Source organism: Pezoporus wallicus, unplaced genomic scaffold (genome assembly GCF_028554395.1).
Source record: "Pezoporus wallicus isolate ANWC-B61680 ecotype Strahan unplaced genomic scaffold, APGP_CSIRO_Pwel_v1 scaffold_2146, whole genome shotgun sequence".
Lineage (NCBI taxonomy): Eukaryota > Metazoa > Chordata > Aves > Psittaciformes > Psittacidae > Pezoporus > Pezoporus wallicus.
The window spans coordinates 4,196,251-4,216,815 of NW_026639769.1; the positions used below are offsets into that span (position 1 = coordinate 4,196,251).

General features: G+C 41.6%; 1 protein-coding gene across 1 annotated transcript; it reads left to right on the forward strand.

Moving 5' to 3' along the window:
* The first annotated feature begins 6,168 nt into the window (after positions 1 to 6,168).
* Positions 6,169 to 20,041, forward strand: LOC130602844 (SERTA domain-containing protein 2-like). The gene is given in 5 exon segments (XM_057416086.1): positions 6,169 to 6,677; positions 8,615 to 8,733; positions 12,129 to 12,200; positions 12,202 to 12,254; positions 16,377 to 20,041. Coding segments are annotated over 5 exon segments (1,179 nt in total). The 5' UTR covers positions 6,169 to 6,598; the 3' UTR covers positions 17,233 to 20,041.
* Positions 20,042 to 20,565: the final 524 nt, after the last annotated feature.

Consider the following 20,565-nt stretch of genomic DNA (forward strand, 5'->3'; position numbering starts at 1 on the left):
ACATATAGGACAAGACAAATAAAAATGCTTTCAAAAGTGACTTCTGTTCAAAGTGGAAGTATGATTATGTCTCAGGCCTATGGTGTATAGTCCCTTATGCAAAAAATCATGACTGATCATGACAAAGTTTGATTGCTCATCAACTCAAATGAGTGTGATTTCACACTGTGTGACTAATACTAAACATACAAAACCACCGAGTTCCAAAGAAATGAAATACACATTTTAGGAACATATGTATTTTTGTTAATTTGGCTTATTCAGCTATAAGCTTTCACAAGGACTGTCTAAACTCCTTTGGTTTCTCTTGCAAAGTTGACAGTTAAGATAAATTTTCCTGTTTTTTCAAGGAACTTACACAAAGAGATGAAATCCTGCTGAATTATTTAAATTGTCAGAAAAGAGATTTACTTCAGATGCAGTGATTTGAGGGTTTCTTTAAGCCAGTGAAAAGTACTAAAAATTTCATTATCTGACATGGTTTTCGTAATTTTGTATGGTAGATTTAAAAAAAAAAAAATTACTCCTTTGCTTAACTAAGATTCCCCCAAAATTAGTGGTTTATGACCTGAAGAGTTACTGTGTTGATGCACAACCAGCGTTGTCAGCAGGAAAATATAAAGGTAGAGGCAACTTTCCATTGCAAGGAGAACATTCAGTAATTTCAGTGGTTATCTTTTTAGGGAAGAACAATTAAAGATGCAGGTAATTACGTGACTTCTTGCAAAAACAGAAATAAAAAGAAATGGTATCCACATATGTGCTGTGTTTGGAAGTCCCCTAAGAGTATGTGGGAAGTGGCAAGTACATACTGCAATAGTAAAATCCCACAACAAAGAAGCAATATATTGTATTTTTCTTGTGCCAATTACAGATAAGTTTTGGAGATCAAGACAGTGTAATGTAACTCTAACCTCAGGTTGTGAAAGTTTCCAAAGCAGGACTTCTGAAGGGAAAAGCAGGTATGTTGCCAAAAAAAAAAAAAGCGCCAAACAAAAAACCTGAAACAGTCCCCCAAAACCCCAAAAGTTTTAATACTCAGAGGAGAAAAACAGAAAAACAGTACTTACAACAAAGTTGCTTTTCAGAGTCAGAGATCATCACCGAGAGATGTGCTGCATATAAAAAGTACTGGATGTTGGGATTTTTTTTTGTTGACCTGTGAGCTCACTGAAGTTTAAGATAAAATGGCTGAATGGTTATTTGTTTTAATTGAAGCCTAGTAACATTTGGTTTGCTTGAAAGGTATAGGGAGAAAGTTCTTTTTCTTGTAAATTGCAATTCTTTTGACAAAATAGAATAATGGCTTATTTAGTGTCCTGAGAAATATCCAGTAATGTGGGCTTGTTTCTTTTCAAATTACCATCTTGAGTCATAGCTTTTTTTAAACTTGAGTAAATGTAGGATTCGTTAGTAGTTCACAAAAGCTTCACCACCAAAAAGAGGTGGAAAAACTACCCATGCTTTAGTGCAGCAGGTGCTACCCCTTTTGACTTCGCTGTCAAAGTATGGCATACATGATCGTTCTGTCATCCAGCTTCAAAGTAGCTAATCGCAACCAAATCTGGCAGATCTCACAGCAACTACATTTTTAGCTATTTTTTTGTTTGTTTAAGTGTGGAGATAGAAGAAAACTGCATTCTGTACTGATATCCAGTAATCCAGATAAGAGAGAGACATCTCTTAAGTTTCCAGGCATGAGACCAGCTTCAATTAGAGCTCATACCTTAGACACAGAGGCAATTAATCACAGGCATAAATCCATAGGAAAGAAGTATTCACTAGTTCCTGTGTTCCTGGAACTGTGTTTTTAAATAGATGCCTGCTATCAAGGTAAGTGGAAGTAAGAGACCTCTAGTAACCCTTTCAATGAGCTATATAGAGACCCTGATTGGTTTGGGGGTTCATTTTTTTCTGGTTCATGTGAAATTTGCTGCAAAAGCAAAAAATGCTGCTCATGAGAATGGTATGCTGGCCTGCTGTGGCAAGTATTGTCATACTGAAAGACCATGTTTAAATGATAAAAAAAATCATATTGTCAAGTCTGCTATTTGCCTCCAGGTTAGTTTCAGACAAAATGAGAAAGCATGAAAGACTCCTGGAACATGACCGCATTTGAGAAAGTAAGGGCCTTTTAAAGCAAGTTTTTGTCAGGGAAGACCTTATATGCGAGCTCAAACCTCTGAATTATTAAGCCTGTGAGACAGAATGTGGCTCCTGTAGCTTAAGATGCGAGTTGCATGGGACATAAACATTGCTAAACAGAACTAGATTCCAGTTATCTTCACAGACAGGGTGATCAGGCTTTGGAACAGTTTTCCAAAGGAAGTGGTGGAATCTGGAAGTGTTCAGAAACCATGCAGAATCATAGAATCACAGAACAGTTAGGGTTGGAAAGGACCTTAAGATCATCTAGTTCCAACCCCCCTGCCGTGGGTAGGGACACCTCACACTAAACCATCTCACCCAAGGCTCTGTCCAACCTGGCCTTGAACACTGCCAGGGATGGAGCATTCACAACTTCCCTGGGCAACCCATTCCAGTGCCTCACCACCCTTACAGTAAAGAACTTCTTCCTTATATTCAATCTAAACTTCCCCTATGTAAGTTTTAACCTGTTACCCCTTGTCCTGTCACTACAGTCCCTAATGAAGAGTCCTTCCCCAGCATCCCTATAGGCCCCCTTCAGCTACTGGAAGGCTGCTATGAGGTCTCCACGCAGCCTTCTCTTCTCCAGGCTGAACAGCCCCAACTTCCTCAGCCTGTCTTCGTATGGGAGGTGCTCCAGTCCCCTGATCATCCTCGTGGCCCTCCTCTGGACTTGTTCCAACAGTTCCATGTCCTTTTTATGTTGAGGACACCGGAACTGCACACCATACTCCAAGTGAGGTCTCACAAGAGCAGAGTAGAGGGGCAGGATCACCTCCTTCGACCTCCTGGTCACACTCCTTTTGATGCAGCCCAGGATACGGTTGGCTTTCTGGGCTGCAAGCGCACACTGACAGCTCATGTTCATCTTCTCATCAACCAACACCCCCAAGTCCTTCTCCGCAGGGCTTTTCTGAATCTCTTCTTTGCCCAACCTGTAGCTGTGCCTGGGATTGCTCCAACCCAGGTACAGGACCTTGCGCTTAGTGTGGTTTAACTTCATAAGGTTGGCATCAGCCAACCTCACAAGCATGTCACGTCCCTCAGGATGGCATTCCTTCCCTCCAGCATGTAGATGAGGCCCTAAGCAATATGGTTTAGTGGTGGTCTTGGCAGTGTTGGGGTAATGGTTGGACTTGATGATCTTTAAGGTCTTTTCCAACCTAGTCAATTATGCAATTCTATTCTATGATTCTATGAATCCCACCATTGACACGAGCAAAAAAAGTGACAAAAACCTTTGCAAATAGCCAGTATACCTTCTGTTAACTTCTCAAAATGTTAAGCCATAAATCCTATGTTCTGATGTGTGTATTTAAACAAGTCAGTGTTTTTTCCATACATCTTGTCAGAGCATCTGTGAAATAGAACTAACATTTCTAGAAATCCCTGCTGTAGAAGAGAAAAGCCCCGATTTCTACTACACAAACAAAAAATTGGTTACAGAACAGCTGACCACGTTAGGTTAGTAACTTAAGGAAGGGCAGGGAAAGCAGGGTGATTGGTGTTGGTGTCTTTCTGTGAGGTCAGCTGAACAGGGGGAGAACAGCATGGTGGCTCTGGTACTGCATTAACCCACACTGAGGCTGTACAGAGGAACTAATTGCCCCTGTACCAGCACTATGGGGTTGATTGGAAATTGCGTGCTTTTGTCCAGCAGGGATCAACTCTAGAAAACCCAATTTTTGCTCAAGTTACTAAAATACTTTGTTGGTGCTGCTGGTTAAATTACCACTTTATATACTGCATTAGACATAATCATTCCATCTCTCCCTTCAACACCAGCTCCCTTTGTATGCCTCTCCTGTCTGTTCTTTGGAGATAATCCCTAGCATATGGCAGGGGTCGGTCCTATTGCATTCCTCCTGTTTGGCCCTGCTTGGCTTGAGCAGAGAGAATCCTGAACATCTTGGAGTTACTCTTCCACCTGCACCACAGCACATGGTGGGAAGGGAAGGGGTACAAGGGTAGGGATATTCGATTCACTCTTCCCCCGTAGCGCTGCCACCGGTCCCCTGCTCACATTTGCTGAGCAGATGGACCGTGGGGATAGGGGTGTCATCCTTCAGCCGTGCCGGGAGGCATCCTTCCCGCCGGCACAGCCCCGGCAGCGCGTCAAAAAGGATTCATTAATGCTTCTCATGGCAGCACTCGCTCCCCTCCTGCGCTTTGTGACCCCGGCAGCGCGGTCGAAGCACAACTGTGGCCAGGAACCGGCGGCGGGCGGCACACTGCAGCAGAAAGGAGGCCCCACAGAGATGGTCCCTTTCCTCCAGCTACGGATCCTGCGGGCTCGGCTGCGGCTTTCTGCGCCTCTGCATTTCGCCTCGTCCCGTGGGCTGAACACGCTCCTACATCTTCACAAGCCTCTCCTACCAGGACACAACGGTTGAAATCCGTTGAACCTGAAGGGTTTCAAAGTGGTATTTCATTGAAGTCGCAGTTTCTCTCCAGCAAACAACTGAAGTGTTCCTGTGGTACTTACAAGAACAGCGTGCGATCTGTGTGTGTGCGTTTGGCCTGTGCTCACATCAGGCGTAGGAAGGACGTGCCTGCACAAATGTGCCCCCGTTTTGTTTTCACTGTTTTACCGGTTAATCTAAGCTCGTCCCAGGGAGCCACGCAGGGTTTTCGGGACGCACCAGGCTGCCCGCGGCAGGCTCCGGCAAAGGCTCTGGATCGATCTTTACAAACGGTTCGTGTCAGATTTTGAAATCCGTTTGCACAAGCACTTGTGCCGATGTAACTCGCTTACGCAAATACCCGTGGAAAGCAAACACAGGAGGTTTGAACGTGGCCCAGACTGCCTCATCTTTAAAGGAAAAGGCGCTCTGGTGAGCGTGGAGGATTGTGCAATGTTTGAGGTGAGCCAGCTCCGGCTGACAGGCGTGTACGTGCGCCGTTTCCCGAACGCCCTGCACACGGCAGCAGCAGGGATGGCGCTTCACGGGACACGCTGTTTGAAATCCGGCAGTTCCGGTCAGAGATCGACCCTGAGTTTAAGCCAAAACGAGGAAATGGGGTAGCCGGACGCGACCCCCGCCGCTCGCAGCAGCCCCTGTCCAGCGGACACCGTCTCCCATCCCCCGCCGCGCGGGCGGGGCCCCCTCCCGGAGCCAGAGCACCTCCACAGCGGTGCCCGTCTTCCGATTGGGCGAAGTCGGCGTGCGGCCCCGCCCGCTCTGGCTCTCCCGGCTTTCTCATTGGGGAGTGCCGCGGGGCCAGTCGGACCTCAACCCCCCTTCCCCGGCTGGCCTGCCAGTGAGAAAATGGTTGCTGGGCAGGTTGAAAGGGCCGCTGGCCAATGGGAAGGCGGCCAGCTGGCGGGCGCGGTGCACGCAGCGCCCCCTGCCCCCCGCCCCCTGCCGGCGCTGTGGGTTCCGCGGGCGGAGCGGACGCTGCCGGGGCCCGGCGGGGGTGGCGTTGCCTCCGCCTCCTCCCGGTCGGAGTGCCAGCCCCGCCGAAGGGAGCTTGGCCGGTTGGCTAAGGAGGGCGCAGCGGGCTGCGGAGGAACGGGGGGGCTCCACCGCTCCCAGGTGGGGGTGCCGGGCAGGGTCGGGCCAGGCTGGGCGGTGGCGCCGGAGGAGGTGCCGTGAGGGTCAGGGGGCGGGAGGGAAGTCACGACCCTCCGCGGCCGTGGAGCCGGCGAGCCTGCGTGCGGGGAGACGGCACGGTGTGCGGGGGAGGGCAGCAGCCGCCGAGGAGGGACCGCTGGACCGGGCGGGGCGGGGGGCGTCGGGAGCCCTCTGAGGGGGCAGGGGGCCCTGCCCGGGGTGGGGGCAGGGCGCGGGCGGGGGCCCGAAGGAGCGAGGGGACGGGGAGCGGAGGCAGGTGGGGAGGGACGGCGAGAGAGGGAGTGTGGCACGGCGGGCCAGGAGGAGGAGGGCGGCGGGGTGAGAAGTGTGGGGGGAGCGCGGCCGGGGCTGGGGAGGCTGGGGAGCAGGACGTTGGGAGCGGGGACTGCCGCAGAAGTTGTTATAATTAGCTTGGCCGGGGTCTCTGGTAAGCTGGGGAGGAGGAAGGGGGAGGAGTGTAACTTTTCGCAGCTCGGGAAACCCAAGGTTGTCTCTGGTTACTGCTGCCCGCTGCTGCGGGGGGGGAGGCGCGGGCGGCCGCTGCAGGAAGTACCAACTAGTCTCCTTCCACAAAGGCCAAATGGTGGCAGGCTCCCTTGGGCTTCATTAGTACGTGTGCACTCGCAGGAGTGGCTGCAGGAAGGGTGGCAGGAAGGAGGCTTTCCTTGAATCGCAGCTTTTTAATTTTGGCAGTCGTGACCGCTGCCTCTGTGGTAGCTACGATTTGTGTATTCGCTGCCGTCGGGTTTTTAATAGCTGGTTTTGTTCGACTCGATAAAGGTGTACGTTAGTCTGGCCTGCAAGTAGGTGGGTAAGACTGGAAGTGCATAAGCTTGGCCTCTTCTATGCATGTTGTAAATTCATCTCACTAATAGATGCAGTTAATAATGTCTGCCCTAGATAGGCCTGGAATTTTTCAAACTGTGTTGGAACAGTTCATTTCCAGAAACAGAGGTAAGAGCCCTGAGCAGTAGTTTTCTGTTTTGTTTTTGATTCAGGTAATATTCTTTAGTTCAGACAGTGAACTGCAATGTGGAAAATAGCGTTAACATTGAAATAAATGCTATAATATCAGATTTCTGAAGTGACCCATAAAGAGGTAGTAAGAAACTCTGTGGGGAGATGTTCAAAGAAAAAGACAAAAAAGAATCTACTGAACATACAGTTTATAGTCATTTGCAGCTACCGTGTGTCTTGTGTATTTTGGATTTGCTTGAGTTTTTTTAATCAGATTGTGAAAACTAAACCTTGTAACGTTACATCTGTAGCTCTTCCTGACACTCGTCCTAATGTCAGGACGAGTGAAAGCATAGTGGAAAAATCATAACCTCAACAGTTAATTTTGCAAGAGTCCTTTAAAGTATGTAATAAAGGAATTAAATTCAGGAACTTTTTGGACTTCTAGCAAAAGGTTGGACTTCTAACACAGTCAACACAATTAGAATGCTTGTTAGCTTCTCCAGGATTCTTTAGTACTAAAGAGAATTAATATTCTAAAGCATTTGATGGTTTATGTTCATTGGGTAGAAAATGCAGTGAATGTGCACCTCCCCCCGTGACCTAACAAGTACACTTTAATAAACCTCAGTAGTGACCTTCTGAAGTCCTGCTATTTCAAAGCAGATAGGTTGTGAATCTTCATTTGTGTATTTGGTTTTATTTTTTCATTCACAAATAGCATGGATCTCCTCATGATGGGAAAAAAGTTAGCTTCTAGAAGGAGGGGGGGAGATATTACCGTGTTTATTGCTGTGGGTTAGATTTGGCATTCTTAGGTCATGGGCATTTTACTGCTGTTTACTGCATCTTTACAGTTCCAAGATTCTGTAAGCGGATGAACCCTTTGCTAGCATCAGGCTATGAGTTGCTATGTAAGATGAACTGTGTTCGTTTACTTGTCCATCAATTCAAATGTAAGACCGCCTTTCACTGTGTATTATGTTAAGATCTGTAAAATAACTTAGGAACTCCTAATCCTTGATTGCGAAGGACTGTATTTATCTGGATAAGTAATGATCCTTGCTCTTGTGGTAAATTAGTGAAGTAATTGGTTTGTGGTAGTTGAGGGGCAGGGGTCTGTGTGTGTGTGTATTGTACACAAACAAACCTTACATATAGTCCAGACAGTAGGCCCTTAGTTTATATAAGGGCTTTAATTCTTGGAATTAAAAAACTTTGCTTCTTTAGGTGGAGTTGAGACCTCAAGAGCATGGATCATGCGATTCTCTCCACATCTTGTAGTCAAGTCCATAGTTCACTGTCACTTCAGCCTTTTCACATTCTCTAGCATTTCCAGTGCCTTGATCTAATCCATGCAGTTTCTACCCAAACTGCAGATGCTGCTATATCAGGGTTTTGATGAAAATTACGTGACAATATTATATGCAATCATGGCATATCCTGCCAGCTGTCTTCTTATATTAGCTTTGTGTGCTGAAACTAGAAAAATTAGGGAATTTAAGAAAAATCAAACTCCTTTTGCAGCCTGTAAATGTTGGGGGTAATTCTAAGATGTATTTCTTTACAGTTCATGGTATTGTCTCTACTGGTATGTGATTACTGAGATGACTCCAACAGTAAATGGGTGTTCAGTAACCTGAAGAAGTATCAATGCAAGTTCTTATCCTAAAGCCTAACACTTAGAGGATGAGCATTCTATTCTGTAGTATTCATTTATGAAAGGTAATTTCCATGGTTTGTGTTCATAGGTGAAACTGTTAGGTCCTCTTATTTCTGTGTATTCATGAACTTCACTTTTTCTTACACAGTTTAACTGTTTTAATAGGATTTAACACAAATTGTTTTAAAAGTTTGCTTAATAGTTCTGATTAAAAAAAAATAAATCATATGGTAATGAAATACTGTTTTTTTTTATTCTTTTTCCCCTTAAGTCACATCATCCTGCCTCGGTAGGTGGCTTGGCCTTGTGGATAGTTCAAGACTATTGGATGACTACACTTTATGCAAAACCTGGAATCTTCCTGCCTGGACTCCTTTCTGTTTTCTAAGGGTAACTACTTGTATGTTCTTATGAAACAATACCTTATGTGCATAATGCAAGTTCTGATAATCAGCTGTAGATGTTATTTTTGTAGGTTAGGATGGTAAACTGAAAAATAAAAATGGAGTATGTAATATAAAGTGCTTTAGGCTTACTGAATAGGATAAGCTCTTTGATTTGTATATTCTGAATTTACCTTCCCCACCCCCCACCCCATTATAAAGTACTATTGTGTCACAAAGAGCATAACATTGCCATCCTATCATATCATATCATATCTGTTGGAAATTTGGTATCCAAGGCCTCAGTCTTACAGTGAAGTCCACTGCTCAGTTGCTGAAATTGAGTTTACAGGCCTGTCTTGTAAGGAGAAAGCACTTTGAATACTGAAGAAAAGTGGTGTGCTACTTTGTTAGAGAAAATTTAAAGTGATTTCTGATTTGGCTGTTGAAAATTATTTACCTAAATATCCCATACAGAGAGCTAGAGTAAATGCACAGTCCTTAATTACTGGTCTGATTTTTCTGTTACAGTATGGGCGTACTGATCTGATGAAGTTAATAAGTCAGAAGTTTTATCATTAATGGATCTTTATTCAGATCACTGTAATCCTAAAATACATGTCACTGTTATGTAGGTGAATACATCTAGTATCTCTGTATTTGAAGTAAATAGCTACTGTTAAGAAAAAGGGTTGAGAACTGTTCAGTTGAGTAGAACAAGCTTTGAAGAGGCATATCATCACTTTTGTAGTTTGTAGTTCTAGTGATCATTTCTCTCTCCAGTGAGATACTTCAGTGGAGCTGTGGTGGTTTGGTTCTTGTTGTTTGGGTTCCTTCATGTTCTCATTTAATTACAGTTTAGTTTTACTGTGGGAGTTCCTAGATTTAGCAACTCTTCATCATGTGTTGGCTTTTGCTAACTACGGTTGAACCTTGGTTTAAATGATTCTGGTCCCTTCTTCCACTAAAAAAAAGAAGAAAAAGAATCTGCTAAACAAACTCACATTAAAAATATATACCTGTGAGTTTTATTTGTAAATGTGGAACTAAATACGAAAGCGTAGAGGGGGAGGGGAAAGAGAAGAGTGATAGTGATTTTGTTTTCTTTCAAGGATGAAATTTTTTTTCTACCTAAGTAGGGAAAAAACTAAGGCTGGTGCTGCTTGAGCAGTGGTCTATATTAGCTGCTAGTGATAGATACTAGTGCTGAGAATATGGTTCGTTTACTGTTGTAAAGAGCCCACATCCACTTGTTTTAGTGTGTGGAAGTTCCACATCATAAAAGAGGAGTTTCTTCTCCGGATTGAAATGTTGTGGTCTGAAATCTAGCTGCGTTAGTGTGTAAAGCAGAGCTCTTACTACCAGTGCTTTATGAAGTAAAATGGGAGTAAGGAATTTAGGAAGATGTCCTTTAAGTGCAGGAATTTACCAGATCCCAGTAGACATAACATAAACAGGTTGGGAATGGGGGGTTTCAAACTAGCTTTTAAATCAAGGTAAAACTTAAACTGCAAATGCTTTGTAAACATCATTTCAGCTCCTACAATACCGGGCTGTGTGATACTTATTCTCTGCTCCCACAAATAGTGAAGTGGCAGTGGGAAGGTTATGAATTCCTGACTAATTCTGTTCTAGACTCACTCTTCCTCTCATTCTGCTTCTCTACTTAACAAATACTATTCAGCCTACATGTTGAGTACATCCATAGGTGTGGGGATTTTTTCTGTGTGGTTTTGGGGTTTGCTTTCTGTGGGCATATGTGGGTTATTCTGTTTTGCTGTGAAGTCTGAACAGTGTCATATCTTGATTCTGTGTCCCAGTTGCTTTATTAGTAACAGAGTTATATGTATTATAGGGTGGGATTTGGTGATCAAAAAGTTAATGTCAATTCTCCCTTCTTTGTGCAGCTGTTTTCTGGTCATTTGTGACCAGAAGAAGTTGTTACATAGGAGTTTAGGTATGGGAGTAAGCTGGTAGGACTGCACTCCTCCCTGTGTGCACACTTCTAGTCACTCATGCCTTCTTCAGCAGTTACTCATCTTGGCTAAACTGGGGCAGGGCTGAAGGGGGATGGGGAGGCAGTGGACTTAAACACTTTTTGGTGTGTTTTAAAGTGCCTTCGGGCCCAACTTCCTTACTTCCTTTTTTTTTTTTTTCTGTGGTGTTTTCTAAGGTGTTTAATCGTCCTTCTTTCACTTCCTCTTAATATTTGCGAAGTCAAGATGTGATGTTATATGGGGATCCTCAGCACTTGCTGAGGACACCAGATCAGATGCACTGTTCTGTACAGTCTGACAGCTTACTGTGTTATGTAAGTCATATCTAAGTGATCAGTGCTAAGTCTGGATGGGAGGAAGGGATTTGTACTGTCTCTGCTAACCATACCTTCAGCTGTACCCTTTTCTCGTGCAGCTGCTTATACATGGAAAATATATTATATACCTTATACTAGTCTAGAGCCTGTCCACAACTTAATAAAAAATACTAAAGAAGTTGTGCTGCCTAAACCAAAATCTGTGTCAGGTAGGGGAAAGATTATCATTAAAAATAGTATATGACATACATCAGGTAATTTTGAGAAATAACGATAACTATAAGGACATTTGTCTTCCTTTGCACTTCCTACAGATAGATGCATGCTTGTGAAATGTGTCTGTGGAAAAGAGGAGAGCAGTAAATCAGGTTTTCAGCAGGCTTTGGTCAGTCACTAACACAAGTGTATAATCTGAAGAGACTTCTGTTTGCTTTTACTGTTACGTGGCTTCTACAGTTAGGAGCCAAAGGAAACTTTGAAAGGGAATTACCCAAATTACAATAGCAAGGAGTCTTTAATACAGAAGTTGCATTACTGAAAACTAGACAGGCAGCTTTCACTCATGAAGTGCTTACACCTGTTCAAATCCGGTATTTCTGTTGTACAGGGAAAGTAAGTTCACTTTGAGGCAGTCTTAGGCTGGAAAATGCAACAGTGTGGCTGTATGAAAAGGATCAAGCAAGTCTGAATTTAATAACATTAAACAGAAAAGTCAGAATGGACCACTATCAGTAAAATTATTTTGACCTGTGTAGTGCAGGCCAAGTACCTTACTGATAATCTTGCTATTTAAACATATTCTGTAATGGTAAATGAATCACTCTTGTGTAGTTGACTGCCTTGTTATGTGCACGAAAAGTTCGCTTTCAGACAGTGCTGTGCCAGTTAAATTTTTTATACTCATTACTTTTGAAGTTTTTCTCTACTGAAAATTAAAGCTCTGTGTGGTTCAGAGTTCTAAACATTGTTTAATTTGCTCTTAAAACCTTTTTTGGAAGGTGAGGAAGAGGAAAATAAGTAGTAGTTTGCCCAAATAGAAGTAAGTGAGGGGGTTCACATGCTGCATTCTTTTTTGTGACTGTTTCCAGATGTACTTCCTAACCATGTGTCAGTGGCAGCTGCACTGGACTTTCAGGCCCTATGACAGATGGAGCTGTGTTTTTCCCCTCTAAAATGGTGGCACGAGTCCTGTATTGTCCATAATGCACTTCTTGGTAGCGTGGAATGTTTCTTCTGAGTAACTGCATGCTCTGACCAGGCCTGTTTGGTATTGTGCGTGGATTTGCCAACCCAGGGACGTGCCTCTTCCCTCCAAGTTTTTTTAAACCCTGGTACGGTGTAGGATTACAGTGCATGGTGCTTCTTCCCATCTTAGCAGGGAGGAGTTTCTGTGAAATGTCCTCCATAGAACTGGAAGGAACTAGGAACATGGTGTCACGGGCAGAATTTCTGCGCACAGACTGCTTTGTAGTTCAGTGACATGAACTACATGAATTTGGTGCTCCTAAATGCTGAGTTCACTTTGCTTCCTTTTCTCTGTATCTGCAACATAATTGTAATTAAAAAAGTATTCTGCCATAAATGGTTTGTGGCTCAGTTTGCATTACTGTAACGAGAGAATATGAGAAAATGACAGAAAAAAATTATGGATATGTGGTGTTCCTCTTTGTTCTTGGGTTTTTAATGACTAAAGACTCTAAAATAAGAGCATCTGAACTCAAAAAAATTTGGTTGTTGAACTTTACGAAAGAGTTCAGGAGAAGGGTGACTTACAGCTTATGATTGAACAGCTGTGTATAGACCTCACATTTGAAGTTGGCATAAACTTTTAATTTTTATTGAGTTTATTTACTTACAAATTGCAGTTATCAGATTGGCATGTTCTGAAATCCTGTTACTTGATCCAGTTTTTTCTGGAGTAGGTTCCTGGAATTAGGCTGGAGTAAGGAGATTGCAGTTTCTAGATGCTCTTTGTGTTTTATTATGCCCAATTTATGCTTCTTTGAACTGGCTGTGCCGTTCTCTCAGCTGATTGGAAGGACTGACCACTGTGCAGCAGTCGTTTTGTCTGGGCATGCTACTGTGGATTTTTGTGTGGACTTGCTTTTGTTTTCCTTGGTACCAAAAATTGGAGAAGCACTTTATAATAATGTGACCAACATCCTACATTGCAAAGTAATGCTATCAGAAGAGTGCATTTGACTGCTGTGTGAATTTTCAATTTGGGATGTGTGTGTTAATATGTAATGCTACAAAATGACAAGTTACTTAAAAAATATAGAGCAGATTGTTAAGGATATGACCCTGTCAGAAATTCTCGTGTTAGAAAATAAAGCAAAAGGCCTGATAAAATGTAGATTAGCTGGTAACAAAGGGGCTTTGTATCTTTTGTAGGTCAGCAGCTGAGTGTTAGACAAGAACAGAAATTTAATGTCTCCTGTAGCAACTATGACACTAGTAATTTTTAAATGCACTGTACCAGTGGTACTCTGGCTTTCATTAGCCTGTTCCAAATTTTTACGTAACTTCTGAAGTCATCTTGCTTCTGGAGGGAGACTTAGGGATCCTTGCAATTAGGCAGAAATCATACTAAACAGGCAGAATTTTTACAACATAAGCTAGGACTGTGTGTATTTAAAACAAAATATATCTTTTGACATTTAGAGTGGGAAGTCTGTTAAGTAAAAAATATCTGAAGTTGGAGCAAATAATGTTTCTTGCACTTCATTTTTATAGTTCAAAGTGCTGTCATGCTCAGGCTTTGTTACATGTTTCTAGAATGCTCTGGGACAAATTGTATGAAGAAACTCTAAGGAATGAAAAGGAGGGTGTCTGCATATGTGAGGATGAAATGTTTAGCTTGATTAGACTGCTGTATGAGTTTAAAAGTTAAGCATTTCATTTTAAGTTGTTTTTGTGCAATTATATATCCTTGCATATCATAGTTGCTTGCTTTGTAAGCTTGCTGTAAAGAATTTAAATACTAGCACATTTTTGGGATGTTAGAAATTAACAGTATTTATATAATTAACATAGATAAGTCTGTTATTTCATATGTCTAACGAAGTGTAAATATATATTTTAAAATACATTAAAAGCAGTGAATTGTCAAAACCAGGCATTCTGAATGTATAACATGTCAGAATTGCTTTTTGCTGTACGGTGTTAATTTTGTTCCCTTATGAGTCTGAATTTTGGTCTGCTTAAAGTAGTGGAGGAAAAAGCAAAAAGCTAAAATAGAAAAAGCCAAATGCAGTATGTGGGAGCAATGATGCTTAGTGACCAAATAGCCATTGTGATGTATGTTTCTATTTGTTACAGTAATGGTATGGGGTGGTGCCTTGGGTAGTGCACAACATTTAAATGCTACTGAAAATGGAGAGTTGTTGATTTTATTGTTGTCTGTGATTTACAGACACTAATTGTCTTCATGATATGAGTTAGTATATTTAGCAACAGTTTTATTGTAAAATCCTGCATAATTGTGATTTTCCATAGATTGTTTCTAAAATTACCGGTTGCTGACAGTGTTGTCAATAGTTTGACTGACATGCCTGACACGCACTGCCCCCCAAAATACTTCCTGTTATTATATTTGTTGTCTGAACTTTGTGTTCAGCTTTCTGATTTTGTTTGAGTGCTCAGTACTGTCTGGTTCTGTTTGCTCTGAACGGGGTGCTGGAATGGGGGAGCAGTGTGTGGTAGGTGTAAGATCATCCAGGTAAATAGGCACACCCAGACACCACCTTATGATGTTTAAAAATGCAGCACTGGTAAAATTACAATGAAAGCTTTTTTATTTTGTTTTAACAGTGAACCTCTGGTAAACTGAACTATAGGCCAGACTGCTACTACCTGTTATATATAAATGCATTTTTATGACAAATTTAATTTTATCCAGCTATGTCTGTCTCCCCCTTTATTTCCCCTTTTCTCCTCCCCCCTCCCCCCCCCCCCCCCCCCCCCGAAAGTGGGTACACTCAAGAAGTCTTAAGCTTCTTTAGCAAGTGTCTGTTTTTTCTTGAATACTCTATGGAGCAGTATGCACTTTTCCTCCAGAGGAGCTGAGTTCTCCAGCAGTCTTGTCTAGGCAGATGGATGTAGCCATGGAGCCCTGCTGTGCTTCCTGCAAATCTGGAGAAATCCCAAAAGCAAAAGAGGCTTTATCCTGCTGCCTCCTCCTTGTCCCCAAAAGTGTAGCAACAGGCTAGCAGCTGGCAGCTGCAGCAATCAGCTGAGCTATTGCTGGCAGTATCCAGTGCTCACATGAAAAGGAAGTTGGGAGGCCCTCTGCAGCATGTAGGGTCTGGATCATTGTGTGTGAAGGATCTGCCCTTAATCTGCCATTGCGTGTCTGAGTTACGACTCCTTCATTTTTTTTCCATGTATTTTAGGTGTGCGTGCATATAGGTTTTTTGTACCAGTGTTCTAGACTTACCATATTTCAATGCAAAAGCACACAAAGCAGACTGAAAGCAGCTGCATTCTATTTCTTTTCTTTTAGCTATTTACCAGAATTGGTCACTTGTAAAATGCCATTTGATAGTCTGCTGTGGGATATCCTTAGCATTAAGTCAGTAGCAGGTTGTGAACCAGCAGCCGTGAGCACTGATCATCATTCTGGGAACTCTCTGGCCCAGACAAATTTCCTCCCCCATTTAGATAAACTACTAAGCTATGGAATGGATATAAGGATCCCATGGGAGGCCCTCTTGCTGGCCTGGCTGTGTAGTTCCAAGTGTAGTAAAACAACAGCAATGGAGAGAAATTTGTTTTGTAGAGGTTTCTCAGAGACACACTGGGCAAGACCCTCAGAGAGATAAAAATGGGTGTTGAAACTAGCTTTAAAGTCTTACCTACTGGACCTAGAAATGAATGTTAAAATGAAAATATTGAAATAGTCTGTACAGTTATTATAATCCTTACTATAAGCATTTGTTTATTTCATGTGGGCATTCAGATGTTTCTCATTAATGAATTTGTTTGCTATATAATTTAAAGAAGAGGCTAAAAAGCTCGCCTATTAAAGATTTTGAATAATTAAATTCATTTTCTCATAGTACAGTTAAAATTAAACCTGCAGCCTAAACCATGAAAGTATATAGCTTTTTTTACAAAACAGCTACTATATTTATTTTCATGTTTTCTTACAAAAAATAAATTGCTCCCAAACAATAGAGCTGGAAAGTGCATCTTCTCAATGAAACTCTTTCAGTATTCTGTGGCATTAGAGTTAATCTGTACATTGCACACCACAGACTTTTCAAAAGTATCTGTTGAGATCTTGCAGAAGCGATAGTCTTGCTCAAGATTAATTCATAATTTTTGTCTTTCAGGTTCATGTTGGGGAGAGGTCTAAAACGCAAGCTGAGTGACTATGAGGAGAACATGGCTGGCCTCTCGAGTGCCTTTGATTCCAGTCGAAATCTGCCATACCTGCTTAAGAGGCAGTTGGTGCTTAATATGTGCCTCACCAAGTTACAGACATACAAAATGCTGGTGGAACCAAACTTGCACCGCTCTGTCCTCATAGCCAACACAGTACGGCAAATTCAAGAGGAAATGAGACAGGAGAGTAATCAGCAGCCAATTAATGTCTGCCCTGGCATTACTCCTAGTTCTCACAGCTACGGAGGGATGGAATCATCTGGGATTTCTCTCCAGTTGCCTTCAGGTATTAGTCAGCAAGAGTCTAACTGTTGCGACTTGCGGTCTGTAGAAGACCCAATTGAAAATAGCCTGCTGATAGTTTCAGATGATGATATGTCATCTGCTATTTCATCTATTCTGAAAGATTTAGACTTTGTAGAAGATATAAGCCCACCTACTTGTCTGGTTCCTACTGGAGACGACCAGCCAAAGTTTCCAGAAAATACTGGTCTAAAACTAGAAGATGACAGACAGGATTTGAAGGGAGCTGAATGTGTGTTTGGTTCCTTTGAGATTTCGAATTCAACTAGTTACTTGAAGGATTTGGCGATAGATGACATTTTTGAAGATATTGACACTTCAATGTATGACTCAGACTTTTGTTGCCCTCCACTAATGCCGCCCAGACCACCATCTCTTGCTACAGAAGAACCGTTGAAAACCTTTCCATCTTGTAATTCTTCTTCAGCAAGCAACATTCAGATATGTAGAACAGATCTGAGTGAGTTGGACCACATCATGGAAATTCTCGTTGGATCCTGATACTTGTTTTACCCAAAGATACTTTTCAACTGCCACTTTTTGTTTGGTTTCAGGATAAAAGCCACTGGAAAAGTTGTAAAGAATTCTTTAAAACACAAACTGAAATAATTTGTCCATAGTGGGATTTTCTAAGTAATTCCAAAACTTCAAAACCAAAAGAGTGGCAGATTTAATTTTTTTTTTAAAGAAATATTTATTTATCACAACTGTGCAATCATCATTTTCCTTCCAGGGGTATGTGGAACAATAGGCACATACCCTTATCACCCCTCATGCCTCTTTCAATAAACTTTTTTTATGTGCAATTTTTAATTTGTCAGAAGAAATTTACATGCAAAACGAATTTCATATGAGATGATCTTTTACAAAGCCTCACTTTATTTTTAATATCAGAGTCTATGCCAAGTTGGCATCTGTCGAGTTGCATAGTTGGATTGTGTGGATTGCAGATGCGTTACTAGAGATGGTATATTTTAAAAATGAGACAAACTGCTTTCTTTTGGTCAGAAAAGCAGATCAAGACACTTATCAACGAAGTCTCTTGCATTTTCTAAAGCATTCAGAACTATTTATTTTTGTAAATTTTATAGTCTTTCTACATTTTACTACGTTATTTCATCATAGTTCAAATATAATGGACTTCTAGTTGGATGTGTTTAGCACTACCTCTGAGCTGAAATGCTTTAACTCTTTCCAGTGCTTCGTCTAAGACTGCAGATCTTTTTGTTTCTATATTTTTCTGGGGGAAAGTACTTCTAACTCATTAAGCTGATCTTTTGGCAATGACCTAGCTGATTTGTGAAATCAAGGGTATTCAATGTTTAAAAACTTTTAAGTATTTACAAATGTAATTTATATGTAGATTGTGCAATTTAACATTTTTCCGTCAGTATTACGTGCTTAGATTTTGAATAATCTTGGCGTTCTTTAAATTAAAACTTATTATGTACAGGTAGCTTTTAAATCTATTTTGGAAAACACTGTCCTTCAACCTGCTTTCACTACAAAGTTTAAGATGATTTTTATGTGCAATATTATTTAAAAAGATACACATTTGTAAACCTGGCATTGTGGAGAGAAACGCTTCAGACTTAAAACCTCTAGCACCTTTGGAGGATACTGAAGAGAGTCAACATTGCTGTATCCTTTAAGAAACAAAGTTCAGAACACTTCTTACTACGCCAGTGCTTACTGCTTTGAATACCCCTGAAATACTCATGGATGCATGGTGAGTCAGTGCTGATGACTAAGTATCATCGTGCCGCTGTGTCGGTACCACGGAGCTCAGGGTCTGACCGCTCAGGCACAGCGCCGGGGCTGGGGCCTGCATGGGCTTTGGAACATCATAGTGGCAGCTGCTGCTGCTGCTGCAGCCTGGCCCAGGGAAGGAGGGTGCGTTGGATGGCAGGCGTGTATATAAGTATATATCAGCACATTCATCAACTGAAGATGAGATTTGCAGTGAGAACTATTTTTCCGTAAGGCAGTTTGGATACTATGTTTCAGCTTGAACAGAGGTCTGTATTGATCCTTGCTATTGTCTTCTGAATTATACACTTGCACATTAGTTTTTGGGTTTGTTTTTTAATTTTATTTTATTTTTTAATTCTAAAACCTTTACTTCATTCTTGAAAGCTGCAGCATCTGTCTTGTGAAAAATTTGCAGTTGTAAAAGCTTTGCTTTGGTTTGTTGTTTAGGGTTTGTTTTTCTGTTATTCTGCTGAGACTTTTCATGAATGGGGCATGGGCAGAGATAAAAACCGTTGCCTGTGTGTTGCATCTCACAGAAGTTGAAATCCTGGCCCTGCTGAGGGGACCAGGGTGTCACAGAGTTATTTCTAGTCTTAACTGATGCTGTGGCACACCTACCTTGTGCAAAGATCTTTTTTTTACTGTGACTATTTTGGTTAACAGTTAGCTGCCATTACAGTTTGATATCCCAAACCAATGGAGAAGCAGTTCAGGTCACATCCTCGCAGCCATCTGGGTTGTTTAGCAACCGAAGGGTATAAATGTATTTATATGCATATAATGTATTGATTCTAATATAAAACTTCTGATCTAAAGTATTTTGAATTGCTGGATAAAGGGATTTGTTTGAAGAGTGTATAAATAGTTCTTGAAGAGGTACAGCTTCAGAATGTACACAGATTGTGCATTGTGTATAGACTACTCTGGCTTTTCCTCAGCCTCTTCTTTTGTATTAAAGATATGACTGAATAAATCCTTGAAATATTAAGGGCCTTCTGCACTGTGATGAAACAGAGTTGTGGTTAAAAATGTCTTTAAATTTAGTGATGAGTGATAAAAAGACAGCATCCAATTTCTTTTTGCATTTGAAAATAGGGAATGTTACTATGCAGTAAAAATATTTTGGTATGAAAATTGTATCATGTAGCAAATAGTGAACACTTGCTAAAAATCCACAGACTCACCTTGCAGCCCCTACAGAAACGTGAGAGGAGACAGCTTGTTCTTCAGCATTCACATGCTGAAGGTTTTTGTATACTTTGGAAAAAGAATAAATTGTTGGTAAATGTTTTATCAACAATGCAGAATGCATTTGTTGTTGAAGTGCTTGCTACAGAGCTCTGTTTCTAATTGGTTGCTTGCATCACAGTGCCAAGACCATAAATTGGTGTGTAATGCAGTTCAGTTATGTACAGAATTATGTGCAAAGGGAAGTTTAATTTTTAAATATGCACAAATTAATTTTAAAATTCTTCCATGTAAAATGAAGTTAGAGGCTAGTTGTGGTGGACCTATTTATTGTATGTTTGGAAATAAAAGCCACAGTTTTGCAGTTTAAGCATTTATATTCTGAAGCCTTCTGTATTTTAAAACCAAACCAGAAAACATGGTACCTTGCCACGCTTCATTTAGTCTTTCATTCATGAAGATGTAATGTGTTCCCTAGGTTGTTACTCTTGTACACACACCCACACCCCCCTTCATTTCTCGCCAAAAAGAGTAGATACCTTGCACAGCTTCTTTGTGCCTTCCACCTAAGACAAAAGATACTCCTTTATGAAAGTACTTTATATTAGTAGTGCTGCAGCTTGAGCTTGGTGCCTCTGAAGAGTAACACTGAACGAAGAAATCCCTGGGCAATTGCACCCTTAAGTCAAAGTTCCCCACCCTTCAGGCAGATAGTAATATTACATACAGCCTGGAGTCTTCTTGCTTTTTATTAGTTTGATTTGTTTGCTGTCTCATTACTAAGCAGCTGCCAAGTTGTCATCATCTTACACACTGTCAGCATCCTCCTGAGTTGGTTTTGGCCAGTTCTGTATTTTACCATTTGGCATGTTGTGATATGGTTGCTGCAGTTCA